We start from the raw sequence: 16,748 nt of genomic DNA, 5'->3' as shown, positions 1-16,748 counted from the left end.
GGCCGGAGGCAGAGAGACAGAGAGACAGACAGGCAGGACTGAGACAGAGAGACAGAGAGAGACAGACAGGCAGGACTGAGACACAGAGAGACAGACAGGCAGGACTGAGACAGAGAGAGACAGACAGGCAGGACTGAGACACAGAGAGACGGACAGGCAGCACTGAGACAGAGAGAGACAGACAGGCAGCACTGAGACACAGAGAGACAGAGAGAGACAGACAGGCAGGACTGAGACACAGAGAGACGGACAGCTCGCTTCTTCACACGCCTTTTATTTGGTTTAAGAGCTTTGTTCTTTCGTGTAACATCCTTTACAAAAAATATATATAGAAATAAGAGGAAATGCTATATTTTAAAAAAACATCACACAAACAAAGGCTCCTGCCTGGACAGTGAGCAACTGGTCAGTGTGAGACCTGCAGACAGACACGGAGACACAGAGAGACAGACAGGCAGGACTGAGACAGAGAGACAGAGGGAGACAGACAGGCAGGACTGAGACAAAGAGACACAGAGAGAGACAGACAGGCAGGACTGAGACACAGAGAGACAGACAGGCAGCACTGAGACAAAGAGACAGAGAGAGAGACAGACAGGCAGTGAGAGAGGCAGCACAGAGAGACAGGCTGGACTAAGAAACAGACAGGCAGGAGACACACAGAGGGGGCAACGTGGGGGCAGTTCTGTGTGTCGGCGGGAGGGGTGTTAAGGCACGGTGCAGTAACAGCAGGGGGCGCTGCTGGGCCAGCTGGACGTCCCCCTGGCTAGCTGGACTTCTTCCCCTGCTGCACAGCCGCCCCTCGGGTGCTGTTGATGACCACGGTGGCCTAGGAGAGAGAAGGCAAGACGCCGTGAGGCCCCGGCGCACGAGGGCGCCCCCCGAGCCCCAGCCCCCCGCCCCCCGCCGGCGCCACCCACCTTCTCCAGCATGAAGCCGGCGCTGGAGTCGATGGCCTGGCCCACCTCGCGGTACTGGCCGGAGTAGCGGATCAGCGCCCAGGCCAGCATGGCCGCCAGCGCCAGGCCGATGCCGCAGTTGCACAGGCCGGCCACCAGGGCGAGCCCCACGAAGCCGGCCAGGCCCGACAGCAGGTAGAGGCCGGCGAGCAGCACGAAGAGCACGGCGGGCGTGCGGAAGGCGCTGAACACGTTCTTGCTCTGGTTGTGCTTCTGGAAGTCGGCCCACAGCTGCTCCAGGTCGCCGGCCAGCTGCTGCCGGTAGCGCTCGGAGAACGTCGCGCCGCCCATCTTCTTGGTGCGGCCGAAGAGCTCCAGGGCCTCGGCGCAGTGGAAGGCGTGTTTCTCCTCCAGCGACTCGGGCGCCACGTAGGGCAGGTCCCCTCCGCACACCTGCGGGGGGAGGGGGGGCAGCGCAGTTCAGACAGGCAGCGTGCCGGACAGCTCCACGGGGCCCTCGCACGGCAGGTCCCGTCTCCGCCCGTCTCTGACCAATTAAAATGCACACCACCCACCCCCGGCTCCTCAGCCAATCAGGACTCTGCTGCTCTGGCCACCCTGACCCCGATCCGGCGATAGCCCGAGGGCGGAGCCCACAGCGCCCCCTGCTGCCCGGAGGACTGACTCACCTTCTCCATCTGCTTGTAGTACAGGTCCTTGGCTGCTGCCACGGCGGCCAGGTTGTTGGCCTCTGCGGTGGCCTGGAAGAGGCAGAGACCAGGATCAGCTGCTCAAGCAGGTCGGAGAACAGGGCACTGGTACAGACTGGCACAGACTGGCACAGGGCAGACTGGTACAGACTGGCACAGACTGGCACAGGGCAGACTGGTACAGACTGGCACAGGGCACTGGTACAGACTGGCACAGACCGGCACAAGGCAGACTGGTACAGACTGGCACAGGGCAGACTGGCACAGACTGGCACAAGGCATACTGGTACAGACTGGCACAGAGCACTAGTACAGAGCACTGGCACAGGGCACTGGTACAGACTGGCACAGGGCAGACTGGTACAGACTGGCACAGGGCACTGGTACAGACTGGCACAGAGCAGACTGGCTCAGACTAGCACAGAGCACTGGCACAGGGCACTAGTACAGAGCACAGTGGCACAGGGCACTGATACAGACTGGCACAGGGCACTGGTACAGAGCACTGGCACAGGGCACTGGTACAGACTGGCACAGGGCAGACTGGTACAGACTGGCACAGGGCACTAGTACAGAGCACAGTGGCACAGGGCACTGGTACAGACTGGCACAGAGCAGACTGGCTCAAACTAGCACAGAGCACTGGCACAGGGCACACTGGTGCAGAAGAGTACACTGGCACAGAGCACTGGCGCAGCGCACACTGGCACAGGGCTGGCCTGCTGAGTGTTCGTCTGTGGCAGCAGTGCGGGTCTCTGACACGGGCCAGGCGGAGGGTGACAGTGGGGCCTGACGCAGACGCTAGGGAAGACCCAGGAATGGCACCATGGGACAGGCCGGGGTCCACTACAGGGCCAGACACAGACGCTGGGATCTGCGGGCTTACCTGGAGCATGGATTTAGGGTGTGGCAGGTCCTCACCCTGGTAGATCTTGATGTAGGCCTGGAACACAGTACACAGCACCTTCATCATCCTCATCATCACGTGCATCTGTCATGCACTGCACAGAGAGGAGCAGAAAGAGAGGAGCAAGAGCAGATAGAGACAGGAACAGAGAGAGACAGGAGCAGAGAGCAGAGAGAGCAGAGAGAGACAGGAGCAGAGAGAGACAGGAGCAGAGAGAGACAGGAGCAGAGAGCAGAGAGAGCAGAGAGAGACAGGAGCAGAGAGAGCAGAGAGAGACAGGAGCAGAGAGAGACAGGAGCAGAGAGAGACAGGAGCAGAGAGCAGAGAGAGACGGGAGCAGAGAGAGCAGAGAGAGACAGGAGCAGAGAGAGCAGAGAGAGACAGGAGCAGAGAGAGCAGAGAGAGACAGGAGCAGAGAGCAGAGAGCAGAGAGAGAGGAGTACTCCCTGACCTTGAAGTACTCCAGCAGCCCGCGGCAGGTGACTTTGGCTCCGTTGATCTCCTTCTCCATGAGCTTCTGCGGCTGGAGCACCAGCGGGATGAAGGTCTGCAGCTCCGACTTGAACTCCGCTGCGATATCTGGGACAGACCAGAGCAGCCGCTGTCAGACAGCCTGATCGAAACAGGCGGCCGGCACCCGAATCCTGACCCCTGACTGGGTACGTCTCTCGGCTCGCCCCAGTGGAAACTGTATAAACGCACCTGCAGTTTGTGCTCAACTGATTTGCCAGGCAAAGTAAAAAAAAATGCTTTTACCGCACTGAAATACAGTTTGAGCGCCGCCCATCACTGACCAGGGCACAGAAAACAATCCACCGGCACAGCAGTCCCAACCACTCCGGGATTTACCAGCTGAAACAAGCACCGTAAAACCAGGAGCGGATCAGACTGCCCTGCAGTGGGAGTCCAGCTGTCAAGGCAGGCTTAGAGAGGGGGCAGTACCGCTGAGCTGGCCGGAGAAGGAGGGGCTTGTGGCGACCTTTAACCCCGGGTGTGGCAGCAGGAAGCAGGAGACGTTGGAGAAGCAGGAGTGGATGTGTTTCCGGACCGTCTGGATCTCCTCGTGCTGAGCGTCCTTCACCTGGGAGCAAGGGAATGATAATGAGAACAAGATCAGATCAGAACCACCTGACCAGCTGTCCTCCCAGTCTAACAAGACTGGACCTGAACCACTGGGCCATCTGTCCTCCCAGTCTGACAAGACCGGACCTGAACCACAGGCCCAGCTGTCCTCCTGGTCTGACAAGACCGGACCTGAACCACAGGCCCAGCTGTCCTCCTGGTCTGACAAGACCGGACCTGAACCACAGGCCCAGCTGTCCTCCTGGAAAAGTGGCGCCCCCTGGCTGTGACCTACCTGCAGGCGCTTGTCCAGGAACTGCATCCCACCCTTCAGCCCGTAGCTGTACTCGTATGGGAAGCTCCAGTCTCGGATCAGGAACATCAGGGACTGGGACACAGAGGAGGAGTACATAGTCAATTCCGGCCAGATCGGAGGCATGCAGGTCGGATCAATACTGGCTAATCAAGCTGAAAAGGGTGAGAGAAGAAGCCAATAGAGGCCAAAACCAGCGACTGCCGATCAATATTCATCATCATTACAGGAAGGCACTGGTCAGCAATGGTGGCTCTGTTGTTCAGGATCTGCGCCTGTGGCTGGAAGGTTGCCGGTCCATATCCCACGGCCGGCAGAGGAATCCTACTCTGTTGGGCCCCTGAGCAAGGCCCTTCACCCCAGCTGCTCCAGGGGTGCTGTACAATGGCTGACCCTGCGCTCTGACCCCCAGCTTCTCTCCCTCTGTGTGTCTCATTGGGAGCAAGCTGGGGTCTGTGAAAAGACACATTCCTACTACAAGAGATTGTATAGGGCCAATAAAGAGATCTTATGTTATCTTATCTAACAGAGCAGAACCCCACCAACACAGAGCTCCTGGACACAGGTCACACAGAGCACAGAGCTCCCTGACACGGGTCACACAGAGCACAACCCCACAACACAGAGCTCCTGGACACAGGTCACACAGAGCACAACCCCACAACACAGAGCTCCTGGACACAGGTCACACAGAGCACAGAGCTCCCTGACACGGGTCACACAGAGCACAACCCCACAACACAGAGCTCCTGGACACAGAGCACAGACCATACAGTCCAGGAGGTGTCCCAAGTGGTCACCAGGCGCAGGATCCGTGTACCTGGAATGGCTTCAGGAAAATCTCATCCATCGCCAGGCGCCCGTACTCCGTGAACAGCTGGGGGGAGAGACACATGATTAACCAGCAGGACTGACTGTACTGTATGTGCACTCTGCAGCTCATTTTCACACTCGCTGACGGCCTCCCTGACCACACTGACCTGCAGCTGCTGCAGGTCGTCTTCCTGGATGTTCTGGGACAGGTTGTAGATCTGCAGGAGAGGGGCAAAGAATCAATCAATAATCAATCAATTAATCCAGCCACCCACTCACAGACCTGGGGGTAAGTGTACCAAGAGGAAGGGAGACAGAGGGTGGACAGAGAGCTGGACACTGTACTGAGGGGTGGACAGAGGGCTGGACACTGTACTGAGGGGAAGGGAGACAGAGAGTGGACAGAGAGCTGGACGCAGTACTGAGAGGGAGGGAGACAGAGAGCCGACACTGACCTGCACAGAGCTGGTCATGGTGCTGAGGGCGAAGATGGTGGCGCAGTCCTTCACGGTGGACTGGCTGTCGAAGGCGCCCTGTGTGTCCATCAGCAGCACAGCCACCTGCCAGACCAGCAGTCAGACAGATAATTATTCTCTTCACAAGGATTCTTTAACAGGCACAGTCCACAAAGAGCAAGAGACCCAGAGAGCTTCACATCCAGAACAGGAACCACTTTACCCCCCCGAAGAGCCACCTGGGAGACGCACAGCGGCCCCACCTGGGAGACGCACAGTTCTGACTAGGGCAGTTGGGACAATCTGCTTCGCAAGGGGGATTATGGGTGAGTTTCAGGAAGGACAGGCTGTCCCAGCGTGGAGTAGGGTTTCTCCAGGACCCCAGCACTGACACCCCTGCTCTGTACAGGAATCAGTCCCCAGGTTAAGATCTCACCTGAGGGACAGCGCCTCCCACAGCTGAGGCACTGCGCTACAGAGAGACCGGCGCCCCCACAGCGCGGCTGAGGCACTGCGCTACAGAGAGACCGGCGCCCCCTACAGCGCGGCTGAGGCACTGCGCTACAGAGAGACCGGCGCCCCCTACAGCGCGGCTGAGGCACTGCGCTACAGAGAGACCGGCGCCCCCTACAGCGCGGCTGAGGCACTGCGCTACAGAGAGACCGGCGCCCCCTACAGCGCGGCTGAGGCACTGCGCCTCCTGCTGGCCACCAGCACCTCCTCAGCCCGTTCACACGGGACTGGACGGCTCAGCACCTCCTTGCCGTTGGGCTTCTCCACCACGAACACCTCGCTCCAGATCTGGATCCCCGTGGTCTCTGGGTCAGAGCCGCCCCGCCAGGAGAACCCGGTCAGGGGCTCGGTGTCGGAGCCCAGCCAGTCTCCAGCTTCATCCTGCAGGACAGGAGAGAGGTTCAGCCCTGAGGGCATGAGAGTGTGTGTAAGAGTGTGTGTATTATTGTGTGTGCATCAGTGTGTGCAAGAGTGTGCATCAGTGTGTGTGTCATTGTCAGTGCGTGTGCATCGGTGTGTGTCAGTGTGTGTGTGTCGGTGTGTAAGAGTGTGCGTCACTGTGTGTCTTAGTGTGTGTGTGTAAGAGTGTGTGAGTGTGCATCAGTGTGTGTGTCATTGTCAGTGTGTGTGTCTTAGTCTGTGTGTCAGTGTGTGTCAGTGTGCGTGTGTCGGTGTGTAAGAGTGTGTGAGTGTGTCATTGTCAGTGTGTGTGTGTCGGTGTGTAAGAGTGTGTGTGTCATTGTCAGTGTGCGTGAGTCGGTGTGTGTGAGTGTGTCACTGTCAGTGTGTGTGTCTTAGTCTGTGTGTCAGTGCGTGTGCATCGGTGTGTGTCGGTGTGTAAGAGTGTGTGAGTGTGTCATTGTCAGTGTGTGTGTGTCAGTGTGTAAGAGTGTGTGAGTGTGTCATTGTCAGTGTGCGTGTGTCACTGTCAGTGTGTGTGTATCAGTGTGTATCTTGTGTGCTCTGCGCTCCTCACCTTCCTCTTCATGTAGCGCAGCATGAAGTCCAGGAGGAAGGACTTGCCCTTGCGGAACGCCCCGGCGACCGACACCACGGCAACGTCCAGGTCCCGGACCTCCGGCCGCAGCAGCACCGCCTCCAGGGCCTTGGCGTCCAGGGAGAAGGAGTGGTCCTCCTTGTGCACACTGACGATCTGCACCGGCCGCGGCTCACTAGCGCCCCCCATTTCTCACTGTGTGTCACTGCGCCTGGGGATTGAGGGCAGCGGGTCAGCGCAGCTCTCTCACTCACTCACACATTCGCACTGACGGCACTGTCACACCTGGAGCGGATCAGACTGCTGCACACTGGGAGTCTGACAGCACTGTCACACCTGGAGCGGATCAGACTGCTGCGCACTGGGAGTCTGACTGACAGCACTGTCACACCTGGAGCGGATCAGACTGCTGCGCACTGGGAGTCTGACTGACAGCACTGTCACACCTGGAGCGGATCATACTGCTGCGCACTGGGAGTCTGACAGCACTGTCACACCTGGAGCGGATCAGACTGCTGCGCACTGGGAGTCTGACTGACAGCACTGTCACACCTGGAGCGGATCAGACTGCTGCGCACTGGGAGTCTGACTGACAGCACTGTCACACCTGGAGCGGATCAGACTGCTGCGCACTGGGAGTCTGACTGACAGCACTGTCACACCTGGAGCGGATCAGACTGCTGCACACTGGGAGTCTGACTGACAGCACTGTCACACCTGGAGCGGATCAGACTGCTGCGCACTGGGAGTCTGACTGACAGCACTGTCACACCTGGAGCGGATCAGACTGCTGCGCACTGGGAGTCTGACAGCACTGTCACACCTGGAGCGGATCAGACTGCTGCGCACTGGGAGTCTGACTGACAGCACTGTCACACCTGGAGCGGATCAGACTGCTGCGCACTGGGAGTCTGACAGCACTGTCACACCTGGAGCGGATCAGACTGCTGCACACTGGGAGTCTGACTGACAGCACTGTCACACCTGGAGCGGATCAGACTGCTGCGCACTGGGAGTCTGACAGCACTGTCACACCTGGAGCGGATCAGACTGCTGCGCACTGGGAGTCTGACAGCACTGTCACACCTGGAGCGGATCAGACTGAAGCCCTTCAAGAAAGTCCGATCACTCCGATGGGAGTTGAAGGCGCTGGACTGGGGTGCAGAATCCATTTTCTGCGGCCAGACCAGCGCCTGGTCTTCATGAAGGAGCTCTTTGAGCAGAGGCAGTCAGGCGCTCTCCACAGACAGCAGAACAACACATCTGTCACACAGTGTGAACACACACCAGATCTGTGGGGAGCTGAAGATCTGGAGATCTGACGATCGCCTCCACAGCGCTCGACACCCCCACCCCCACGCGTGCCGGTGTGCTGTGCTGCCCTGCCCTGCCCTGCCCTGCCCAGCCCAGACCCGGGCTCCCACGGCCCAACAAGCCCCCCGCTCCCAGTGTCCGATCCACGTGTCCCCAGAGGATCCGGGTCCCTCCGGTGAATCTCTCGCCAGCACAGACCCACTCGGCGAACCGCGCTCGGTCCGGCTGAGTGAAGAAACGGTCCAAGACACGCACTCGCACACGCAACCCCAAAGCCTGCGTTTTCATCTTCCCGGGACGCGCAGAAACGCTGTCAGCGGCCGCGGAGAGCAGGAAGTTAAAACGCACAGGTAGGCACGTCCAGAAATACATACTTTTCAAAGGAGAAAGCGCTCCTTCCCTCCCCCTCGAGAGCCGAGCCAGACGCCTCGCAGACGCGGACGGACTCCGGTTTGCACACGCAGCAGGACCGGAGCAGAGCAGCCTTAGCCTTAGGGGCCAGTCGGACCCGCAGAGAGCACCAAGCAAGAGAAAGGAACTTCAAAGTGTGGTCAACGCTTTTCTTTACCTGAACAACGAGCCTGTAACGCGATGCCAAAACTTTTCTGTTTTTTTTCTCGTCGTTATCTGGAAAAAAACGCTCTAACCAACCAGGATTGAGGGGCAAGGGCGTCTGGGAATCGTATTTCCTGACAAGGGCGACGCCCGTGCGGTTTAGCTTACATCTTTTTTGCAGAAGACTACATCTCCCAGGAGGCACCGGAAGCCAGGGGCATCATGGTAGTTGTAGTGAATCGCTGCAGACCGTGGAGGGGAGGGCGAGGCCAGCCTGGCAGACGAGCAGGCATCTCAGGGCGGAGGAGCGATGACTCAGAAAGTAGCCATTTCACGCCAGTGTAGTTAAAAAACAAAACTGTGGTTTCCCCTGCAGACACCCCGAGCGTTAAGAGAAGAAACAGCCGCATCTTCCTGAGAACCGATGTGGCGTTTTGACTGCAGTGGTAACAGTAATAATGATGAAGGGTGTCGCAGAGCGTGCAGGTACAGGGGTCACAGATGGGGTGCAGGTTTTTGGGGCTGTCACCTCCGGGGTAGAGGGGTCACAGATGGGATGCAGGTATTTGGGGCTGTCACCTCCGGGGTAGAGGGGTCACAGATGGGGTGCAGGTATTTGGGGCTGTGAGTCCTGGGGTAGAGGGGTCACAGATGGGGTGCAGGTATTTGGGGCTGTGAGTCCTGGGGTAGAGGGGTCACAGATGGGGTGCAGGTATTTGGGGCTGTGAGTCCTGGGGTAGAGGGGTCACAGATGGGGTGCAGGTATTTGGGGCTGTGAGTCCTGGGGTAGAGGGATTGAAGTGGGATCAGTGATGCAGGAGAAAGAAAGAAAAACACACAGCACTCAGCCTGTCTAGATCAGACTCATCACACTTTAATCAGCATCAACAGACAGCAGCACACAGAGCCCCGAAACTGGACTTCGAGCTGGACACTGACCGCAGGCACTCAGAGCCCCGAAACTGCACTCGGAGCTGGAGACTGACCGCAGGCACTCAGAGCCCCGAAACTGCACTCGGAGCTGGAGACTGACCGCAGGCACTCAGAGCCCCGAAACTGCACTCGGAGCTGGACACTGACCGCAGGCACGCAGAGCCCCGAAACTGGACTTCGAGCTGGACACTGATCGCAGGCATGCAGAGCCCCGAAACTGGACTTCGAGCTGGACACTGATCAAAGGCACACAGAGCCCCGAAACTGGACTTCGAGCTGGAGACTGACCATAGGCACACAGAGCCCCGAAACGCCAGCAGGAGCACCCAAGAAGCACACAGCGCACTCCGCTGTCCATCAATGGGGTGCACAGCACCCCCCACTCCACACAAGGGCATCAGGTCCTGCAGAGCTGGGGCTCAGAGTCGCATCACTCCTGTCCTCGATTCCCTGCACTGGCTCCCAGAAGGTTTCCAGTCCCCAAGGTCTGTCTAGTGACAGGAGCAGGAGAGGAGCAGGAGGAAGCGGGAGGAAGCAGGAGAGGAGCAGGAGAGGAGCAGGAGAGAAGCAGGAGAGGAGCAGGAGGAAGCAGGAGAGGAGCAGGAGAGGAGCAGGAGAGGAGCAGGAAAGGAGCAGGAGGAAGCAGGAGAGGAGCAGGAGGAAGCAGGAGGAAGCAGGAGAGGAGCAGGAGGAAGCAGGAGAGGAGCAGAAGGAAGCAGGAGAGGAGCAGGAGAGGAGCAGGAGAGGAGCAGGAGAGAAGCAGGAGAGGAGCAGGAGGAAGCAGGAGGAAGCAGGAGAGGAGCAGGAGAGGAGCAGGAGAGAAGCAGGAGAGGAGCAGGAGGAAGCAGGAGGAAGCAGGAGAGGAGCAGGAGAGGAGCAGGAGAGGAGCAGGAGGAAGCAGGAGGAAGCAGGAGAGGAGCAGGAGAGGAGCAGGAGAGAAGCAGGAGGAAGCAGGAGAGGAGCAGGAGAGGAGCAGGAGAGGAGCAGGAGAGGAGCAGGAAAGGAGCAGAAGGAAGCAGGAGAGGAGCAGGAGAGGAGCAGGAGGAAGCAGGAGAAAGCAGGAGGGGGGACAGAGATCACACGAAGCACGAAGGCATGGGTACGACACACCAAGCCCATGTCTGGAGTCCAGGAAAGGCTGGAGAGCTGAGGTCTCTCGGGTCCGGACTGGGGGTCCATCGTCCTGCCGGTCTCAGCGGAAAAAGTCTTTGAGGACGGCCAGGGACCCCACAGCCCCCAGGGGCTCCTCTCTGGGCCTGTCCCCCTTCCGCACCCCAGCCAGTCCCGCGCCAGAGCTGCGCTGGGAGCCCCGCCCGCGCTCCGGAGGGGGGGTGGGCGAGCAGGGGTCTCCGAGTGGGGCGCCCCCACACTCCAGGGACCCCCGCCCGCTGGAGGACAGCCCCGTCTGGGAGCCGCTGGCCGCGCTGGCCGCGCCGGTCCGCGGGGGGCTGCCCAGGTTCCCCAGCGACCCCAGCCCACTGGAGCCAACGGCGGGGTCACTGCCGGACCCCTGCACCGGCCCCCCTGCCCCCGCCTGCACCCCCCTGTCCCGAGAGTGAGAGGGAGTGAGACAGTGGGAGTGACTGGGGCTGGGAGCTCTGGTGTGAGAGGGAGAGTGAGAGGGAGTGAGACAGTGGGTGTGACTGGGGCTGGGAGCTCTGGTGTGAGAGGGAGAGTGAGAGGGAGTGAGACGATGGGAGTGACTGGGGCTGGGAGCTCTGGTGTGAGAGGGAGAGTGAGAGGGAGTGAGACGATGGGTGTGACTGGGGCTGGGAGCTCTGGTGTGAGACGGAGAGTGAGAGGGAGTGAGACGATGGGAGTGACTGGGGCTGGGAGCTCTGGTGTGAGAGGGAGAGTGAGAGGGAGTGAGACGATGGGAGTGACTGGGGCTGGGAGCTCTGGTGTGAGAGGGAGAGTGAGAGGGAGTGAGACGATGGGAGTGACTGGGGCTGGGAGCTCTGGTGTGAGAGGGAGAGTGAGAGGGAGTGAGACGATGGGAGTGACTGGGGCTGGGAGCTCTGGTGTGAGAGGGAGAGTGAGAGGGAGTGAGACGATGGGAGTGACTGGGGCTGGGAGCTCTGGTGTGAGAGGGAGAGTGAGAGGGAGTGAGACGATGGGAGTGACTGGGGCTGGGAGCTCTGGTGTGAGAGGGAGAGTGAGAGGGAGTGAGACGATGGGAGTGACTGGGGCTGGGAGCTCTGGTGTGAGAGTGAAAGTGGTTTCCATGCCGACCTTGACCACAGTAGCTGTCGCCGTGGAGACAGTCCCGCCGGGCGCTGTGGGGTCTCCCCTGCCCGTAGCCCCGGCAGGTCTCGGCCAGTTTGCTGTGCATGACGGCCAGGGACCCCAGGCTGTCCAGCAGGCTGCCCACTCGCTCCCCCTGCGGAGAGCAGGACGCCCCCCTGCTGGGGCTGTGCCCTCTCTGCGCCGCTGCCCCCTGGGGGGCGCTGCCAGCGTCCGTCTCTGCTCGCTCCCGGTCCCCCCCGCCCTCCTCCTGCTCCCCCGCTCTAGGCACGCCCTCACCCGCCTCGGCGCCCCCCCAGGCCAGCCGGCGGCGCCTGCCCCCCAGCGTGGGGGAGGGGGGGGCGGCCAGGAAGTCGCGGATGGCGCTCGTCTCCAGGGAGACGCGGCGGGCGTCCGTCTCGCTGTCGAACACCGCCTCCGTGTCCATGGAGACCTCGCTGGCGGCCGGCGGGGGCGGGGCGCGGGGGCGGGCACGCCGGCCGGGGGGCGGGGCCGGGGCGGCGGGCAGGCCGGGGGGGCGGCGGGCGCGGGCGCGGGGGGGCGCGGGGCGGCGCCGGGCAGGGCAGCCGGCCCGCTCCAGCAGCCAGGTGAGCAGCTCCTTGATGAGGATGGAGATGACGTTGAAGAGCGAGTAGGTGCAGCACACGCCCAGCAGGATGCAGGCGAAGTTGCCCAGGCCGTACAGGGGCGGCTGTGACCCCAGGGGCGCCCCGCGCTGCCCGCTCACCAGGTCCCCGAAGCCGATGGTGCTGAAGGCGACGAAGCAGAAGTACAGGGCGTCTCCGTAGCTCCAGCCCTCGGCCGCGCTGTACAGGCAGGAGGCCCCCAGCGACACCGCCCCCGCCGCGGCCCCCAGGATGCCCATCACCGTGTAGACGGAGGGCTTCCACCCCCCCGGCGGCGAGCCCCCCGTCTCGGGGTACACGCCGCGTCGCCGCAGCCTCGCGCCGCGGACCCCCTGCAGCACGACGGCCAGCAGCGTGACAGCGCGCTCCAGGAACAGGTTGAGGAAGAGGAGGGTGCCCGCGCAGCCCAGCAGGCCGTAGAAGACGAGGAAGACTTTGCCTGTCACAGTCGCTGGGGTGGTCATTCCAAACCCTGGGGACACAGAGCGAAGACAGAAGGGTCACCCTGTACCCCAGCAGTCCAGTCTGGGTCACACTGTACCCCTACAGTCCAGAGATCACTGTCCAGTCTGGGTCACACTGTACCCCAGCAGTCCAGTCTGGGTCACACTGTACCCCTACAGTCCAGTCTGGGTCACACTGTACCCCTACAGTCCAGTCTGGGTCTCACTGTACCCCTACAGTCCAGAGATCACTGTCCAGTCTGGGTCACACTGTACCCCTACAGTCCAGTCTGGGTCACACTGTACCCCAACAGTCCAGAGATCACTGTCCAGTCTGGGTCACACTGTACCCCTCCAGTCCAGTCTGGGTCACCCTGTACCCCTACAGTCCAGTCTGGGTCACACTGTACCCCTACAGTCCAGAGATCACTGTCCAGTCTGGATCACACTGTACCCCTACAGTCCAGTCTGGGTCACACTGTACCCCTACAGTCCAGTCTGGGTCTCACTGTACCCCTACAGTCCAGAGATCACTGGTCCAGTCTGGATCACACTGTACCCCTACAGTCCAGAGATCACTGTCCAGTCTGGGTCACACTGTACCCCAACAGTCCAGTCTGGGTCACCCTGTACCCCTCCAGTCCAGAGATCACTGTCCAGTCTGGGTCACACTGTACCCCTACAGTCCAGTCTGGGTCACACTGTACCCCTCCAGTCCAGAGATCGCCGGTCCAGTCTGGGTCACACTGTACCCCTACAGTCCAGGCTGGGTCACACTGTACCCCTACAGTCCAGTCTGGGACCCTCACTACGGACGCTACGGTCACCCCCAGGTCCAGCTCACCGATGGTGGACACCACTGTCCCCACGAAGCAGAGGGCCCCGGCGAAGTCCCAGCGCGGCCGCAGGGCGTCCGTCCTCACGCCGGCCACCATGGCCAGCTCGTACTGGCGCAGGAGGCGGCGGGCGTCCTCGGCGCGCACGCGGTGGCGGCGGGAGAAGGCGTCCAGCGTGGCGTTCCAGAAGCGCTGGCTGCGCAGCTCCGCCGGCCGCTCCAGCGCGGAGAAGACCGCGGCGCCCAGCAGCAGGTACAGCGCCAGCAGCGCCCCCAGCAGCAGGAAGCGGGCGGAGTCCTCGCCCGGGCGCAGCCTGCACACGCCACCGCGGGGCGGCCAGGAGGGCATGGCCGGGCCGGGCCGGGCCGGGCCGGAGCCAGCCGAGCTCGTCTAGGATGCACCGAAGCGGGCCGGACCGGACCGGACCGGGCTGAGGTCGGGCTGTACTGGACTGAGCCGAGCTACTTCAGACTGCACTGAACCGGGCTTAGACAGAGCCGGACTGGACCGGACCGGACTGGGCTTCACTGAGTTTTGCCACTCCCGAGTGCATTGGACTGTTCTGAGCTTGGCTGACCTGCATTGTGCTGCACTGAGCTGGGCCGAGCTGGACCTGGTACTCTTCGCTCATTTAGACGCGCCACGCTCCCCCCTCAGCTCTGAGCCTCCGCTGTCTCTCCCTCATGCTCACTCCTCCCGCGGCGGTCTCTTCTTACAGCGCCTTCCCTCACCCCCTGCCCGCCTGCAGCCTGGCCCCTCTCCTCCTCCCTGGACCCCCCTGTTCACCCTGCGCCCCCTCTCGCCCTCCCCCCCACATCATCGCTCTTAGCACAGGAAGTCCAATGCTGGGGCGGCTCGTTCCCAGCAGTCTGTCATGCACGGTCTCCTGACCCCGCCCTCCCTCTGTCCCGCCCCGACTCCGCCCTCTCTCTCGCCTCGCCCTCCCCTAGCTCCGCCCTCGCTCTCGCCCCGCCCCCTCCTGTTTATTATCGTGCACACTCTCCTGGCCCCGCCCTCCCCTGCCCCATGTCGTGGTGGTGTTGCACCGGAGATGATTTTCACGAACACGCCTGAAAATCAGGGAGTACTCTCACTGACCCAGTTCAGGAGTATTCTGGAGTCTTCTCACTAACATAAGCGAGTATTGGGGAGTATTTTCACTAACATGAGCAAGTATTAGAGAGTATTCTCACGAACACGAGCGAGTATAAGGGAGTATTCTCACTAACGCAAGCGAGTATTAAGGAGTAATATCACTAACGCAAGCGAGTATTAGGGAGTATTCTCACTAACGCGAGTGAGTATTAAGGAGTATTCTCACTAAAGCGAGCGAGTATTAAAGAGTAATCTCACTAACGCGTGCGAGTATTAGGGAGTATTCTCACTAACGCGTGCGAGTATTAGGGAGTATTCTCACTAACGCGCGCGAGTATTAGGGAGTATTCTCACTAACACTCGCAAGTATCAGGGAGTATTCTCAATAGCGTGCAAGAGTATTAGGGAGTATTCTCATTAACGCGAGCGAGTATTAGGGAGTATTCTCACTAACACGTGCGAGTATTAGGGAGTATTCTCAATAACGCAAGCGAGTATTAGGTAGTATTCTCACTAATGCACGAGTATTAGGGAGTATTCTCACTAACGCGAGCGAGTATTAGGGAGTATTCTCACTAACGCGCGCGACTGTTAGGGAGTATTCTCACTAATGCGAGCGAGTATTAGGGAGTATTCTCACTGACGCCACCTCTGAGCCATTATCCGGGTCGTGTGTCCTGCCTCCGATCCAAGGTGTCAGAAACACAGAGATTCCCTCTGCTCCTCCCGGAATCTTCCAGAAAAATAACAGGGACTGATCTTTTCCGTGTGCGCGTTTTTCCACCTCTCCTTAGGCTGAGGCTGAGGTAACCACGGCAACAGCATCAGCACCACGGACACAGAGAGGCAGAGGAGTGAGGGACAGAGAGAGAGGAGTGAGAGAGAGAGAATGAGTGAAGGAGAAATGAGTGAGAGACAGGAGTAAGGAGGAGAGAGAGAACGGAAGGAAAGGATTCTTCACCCAAGGTACTGGGGCGAGACAGGGCTGCAGTCTGAGCCCAACACTGTTCAATATCTCTATCAGTGGGTTAGCAGGAGTGTTGGAGCAGTCTCACACTACATGACACGGATGACCTGGTTCTGCTGTTGCCCACAGAACAGGGGGGTCCCCTCACAGACCAGGGGTACACTCAATGGGACAAACACCCCACAGAAACTCTGCACATGGAGATCTGTAGAAAAATCCTCCGTGTCCAGAGAAAAACTCCTAACAACGGGTGCAGGGCCGAAAGGCCAGTACCCACTATTGATGAACATACAGAAAAGAGTATTAAGGTATTGGCTACACCTAAAAAACAGCGACCAAAACGCCTTCCACAAGGCCCTGCTGAGTCAAGAGCTGAGCCCAAAACAGAGCCCCCTGAGCCAGCTGGTCCTGAGGCTCACCGACCTGAGCCACACCGACACTAACCAGCCTCAGGACAGCACTGCTAGAGCACCACAACCCAGACTCAACCACATCACAGCACAGATCAAACAGCAATATCTCACACGCTGGGAGACACACACACAAACACAGCATAAACTGGAATGCAACAGAACCCTAAACAGACAATACACACTAGCTGAATATTTGACCAAGTTAAGAAACAGCAAAATGAAACAGACCCTGACGAAGTACAGGCTCAGTGACCACAGCCTGTGTGATCTCCTGTCTCTCAGTAAAGCTCCATGTGTCTGTATGTAACTGTATTATGGTGTGTCTATATTGTAAATATCTGTAGATTTTATGTTCATTGTATCTGCTTTGGCAACACCGATGTATTCACTGGTGGTCCAACGGAGCGTCTTGAACTGGAAATTGAATTGAACGAGTGAAGCAGAGAGACGGGGAAGATCTGCCGGTGAGATTGAAGGACTTCTACACCGGACCCGGCGGACTGCGGTCACTCTCTCCTGCCTCTCGCCGGCCCGAGTGAGCTTTAACACGGCGGAGTTGATCATTTCCCGGCGCCGGGGTTAAATATCCAACCCGGGTTTGACTCCGGCGAGGGGGGGGAGAGATCCGCGCGGCGGCGTCCCGACATCCTGGG

General features: G+C 59.8%; 3 protein-coding genes across 4 annotated transcripts; 1 reads left to right on the top strand and 2 right to left on the bottom strand.

The window, feature by feature from the left end:
• Window positions 1-258: 258 nt before the first annotated feature.
• atl3 (atlastin 3) lies at window positions 259-8,653 on the bottom strand. Of its 2 annotated transcripts, none has more exons than XM_069180380.1 (13): window positions 8,552-8,653; window positions 6,649-6,880; window positions 5,916-6,053; window positions 5,160-5,264; window positions 4,872-4,922; window positions 4,712-4,768; window positions 3,874-3,966; window positions 3,459-3,597; window positions 2,968-3,095; window positions 2,496-2,552; window positions 1,589-1,660; window positions 921-1,352; window positions 259-829 (listed from the first exon to the last, which is right to left on the bottom strand). In XM_069180380.1, the coding sequence occupies exons 2-13, from the start codon at window positions 6,856-6,858 to the stop codon at window positions 767-769; spliced, it is 1,545 nt and encodes a 514-aa protein (XP_069036481.1). In that variant the 5' UTR covers window positions 6,859-6,880; window positions 8,552-8,653; the 3' UTR covers window positions 259-766. The 2 variants fall into 2 exon arrangements, with proteins under 2 accessions (XP_069036481.1, XP_069036480.1); XM_069180379.1 differs by having other exon boundaries at window positions 8,358-8,640.
• A 195-nt stretch (window positions 8,654-8,848) lies between these two features.
• Window positions 8,849-10,621, top strand: LOC138224085 (octapeptide-repeat protein T2-like). Its single transcript, XM_069180364.1, has 2 exons — window positions 8,849-8,860; window positions 9,938-10,621. The coding sequence occupies exons 1-2, from the start codon at window positions 8,849-8,851 to the stop codon at window positions 10,619-10,621; spliced, it is 696 nt and encodes a 231-aa protein (XP_069036465.1).
• A 42-nt stretch (window positions 10,622-10,663) lies between these two features.
• Window positions 10,664-16,661, bottom strand: LOC107075843 (serine/arginine repetitive matrix protein 1-like). The gene is made up of 2 exons (XM_069180230.1): window positions 13,629-16,661; window positions 10,664-12,813 (listed from the first exon to the last, which is right to left on the bottom strand). Exons 1-2 carry the CDS (start codon window positions 13,966-13,968, stop codon window positions 10,664-10,666), a joined length of 2,490 nt encoding a protein of 829 aa, XP_069036331.1. The 5' UTR covers window positions 13,969-16,661.
• Between the last annotated feature and the right edge of the window lie 87 nt (window positions 16,662-16,748).

The sequence above is a fragment of the Lepisosteus oculatus genome, chromosome 18 (assembly GCF_040954835.1).
Source record: "Lepisosteus oculatus isolate fLepOcu1 chromosome 18, fLepOcu1.hap2, whole genome shotgun sequence".
NCBI lineage: Eukaryota > Metazoa > Chordata > Actinopteri > Semionotiformes > Lepisosteidae > Lepisosteus > Lepisosteus oculatus.
This window is presented reverse-complemented; position numbering and strand designations above follow the sequence as displayed.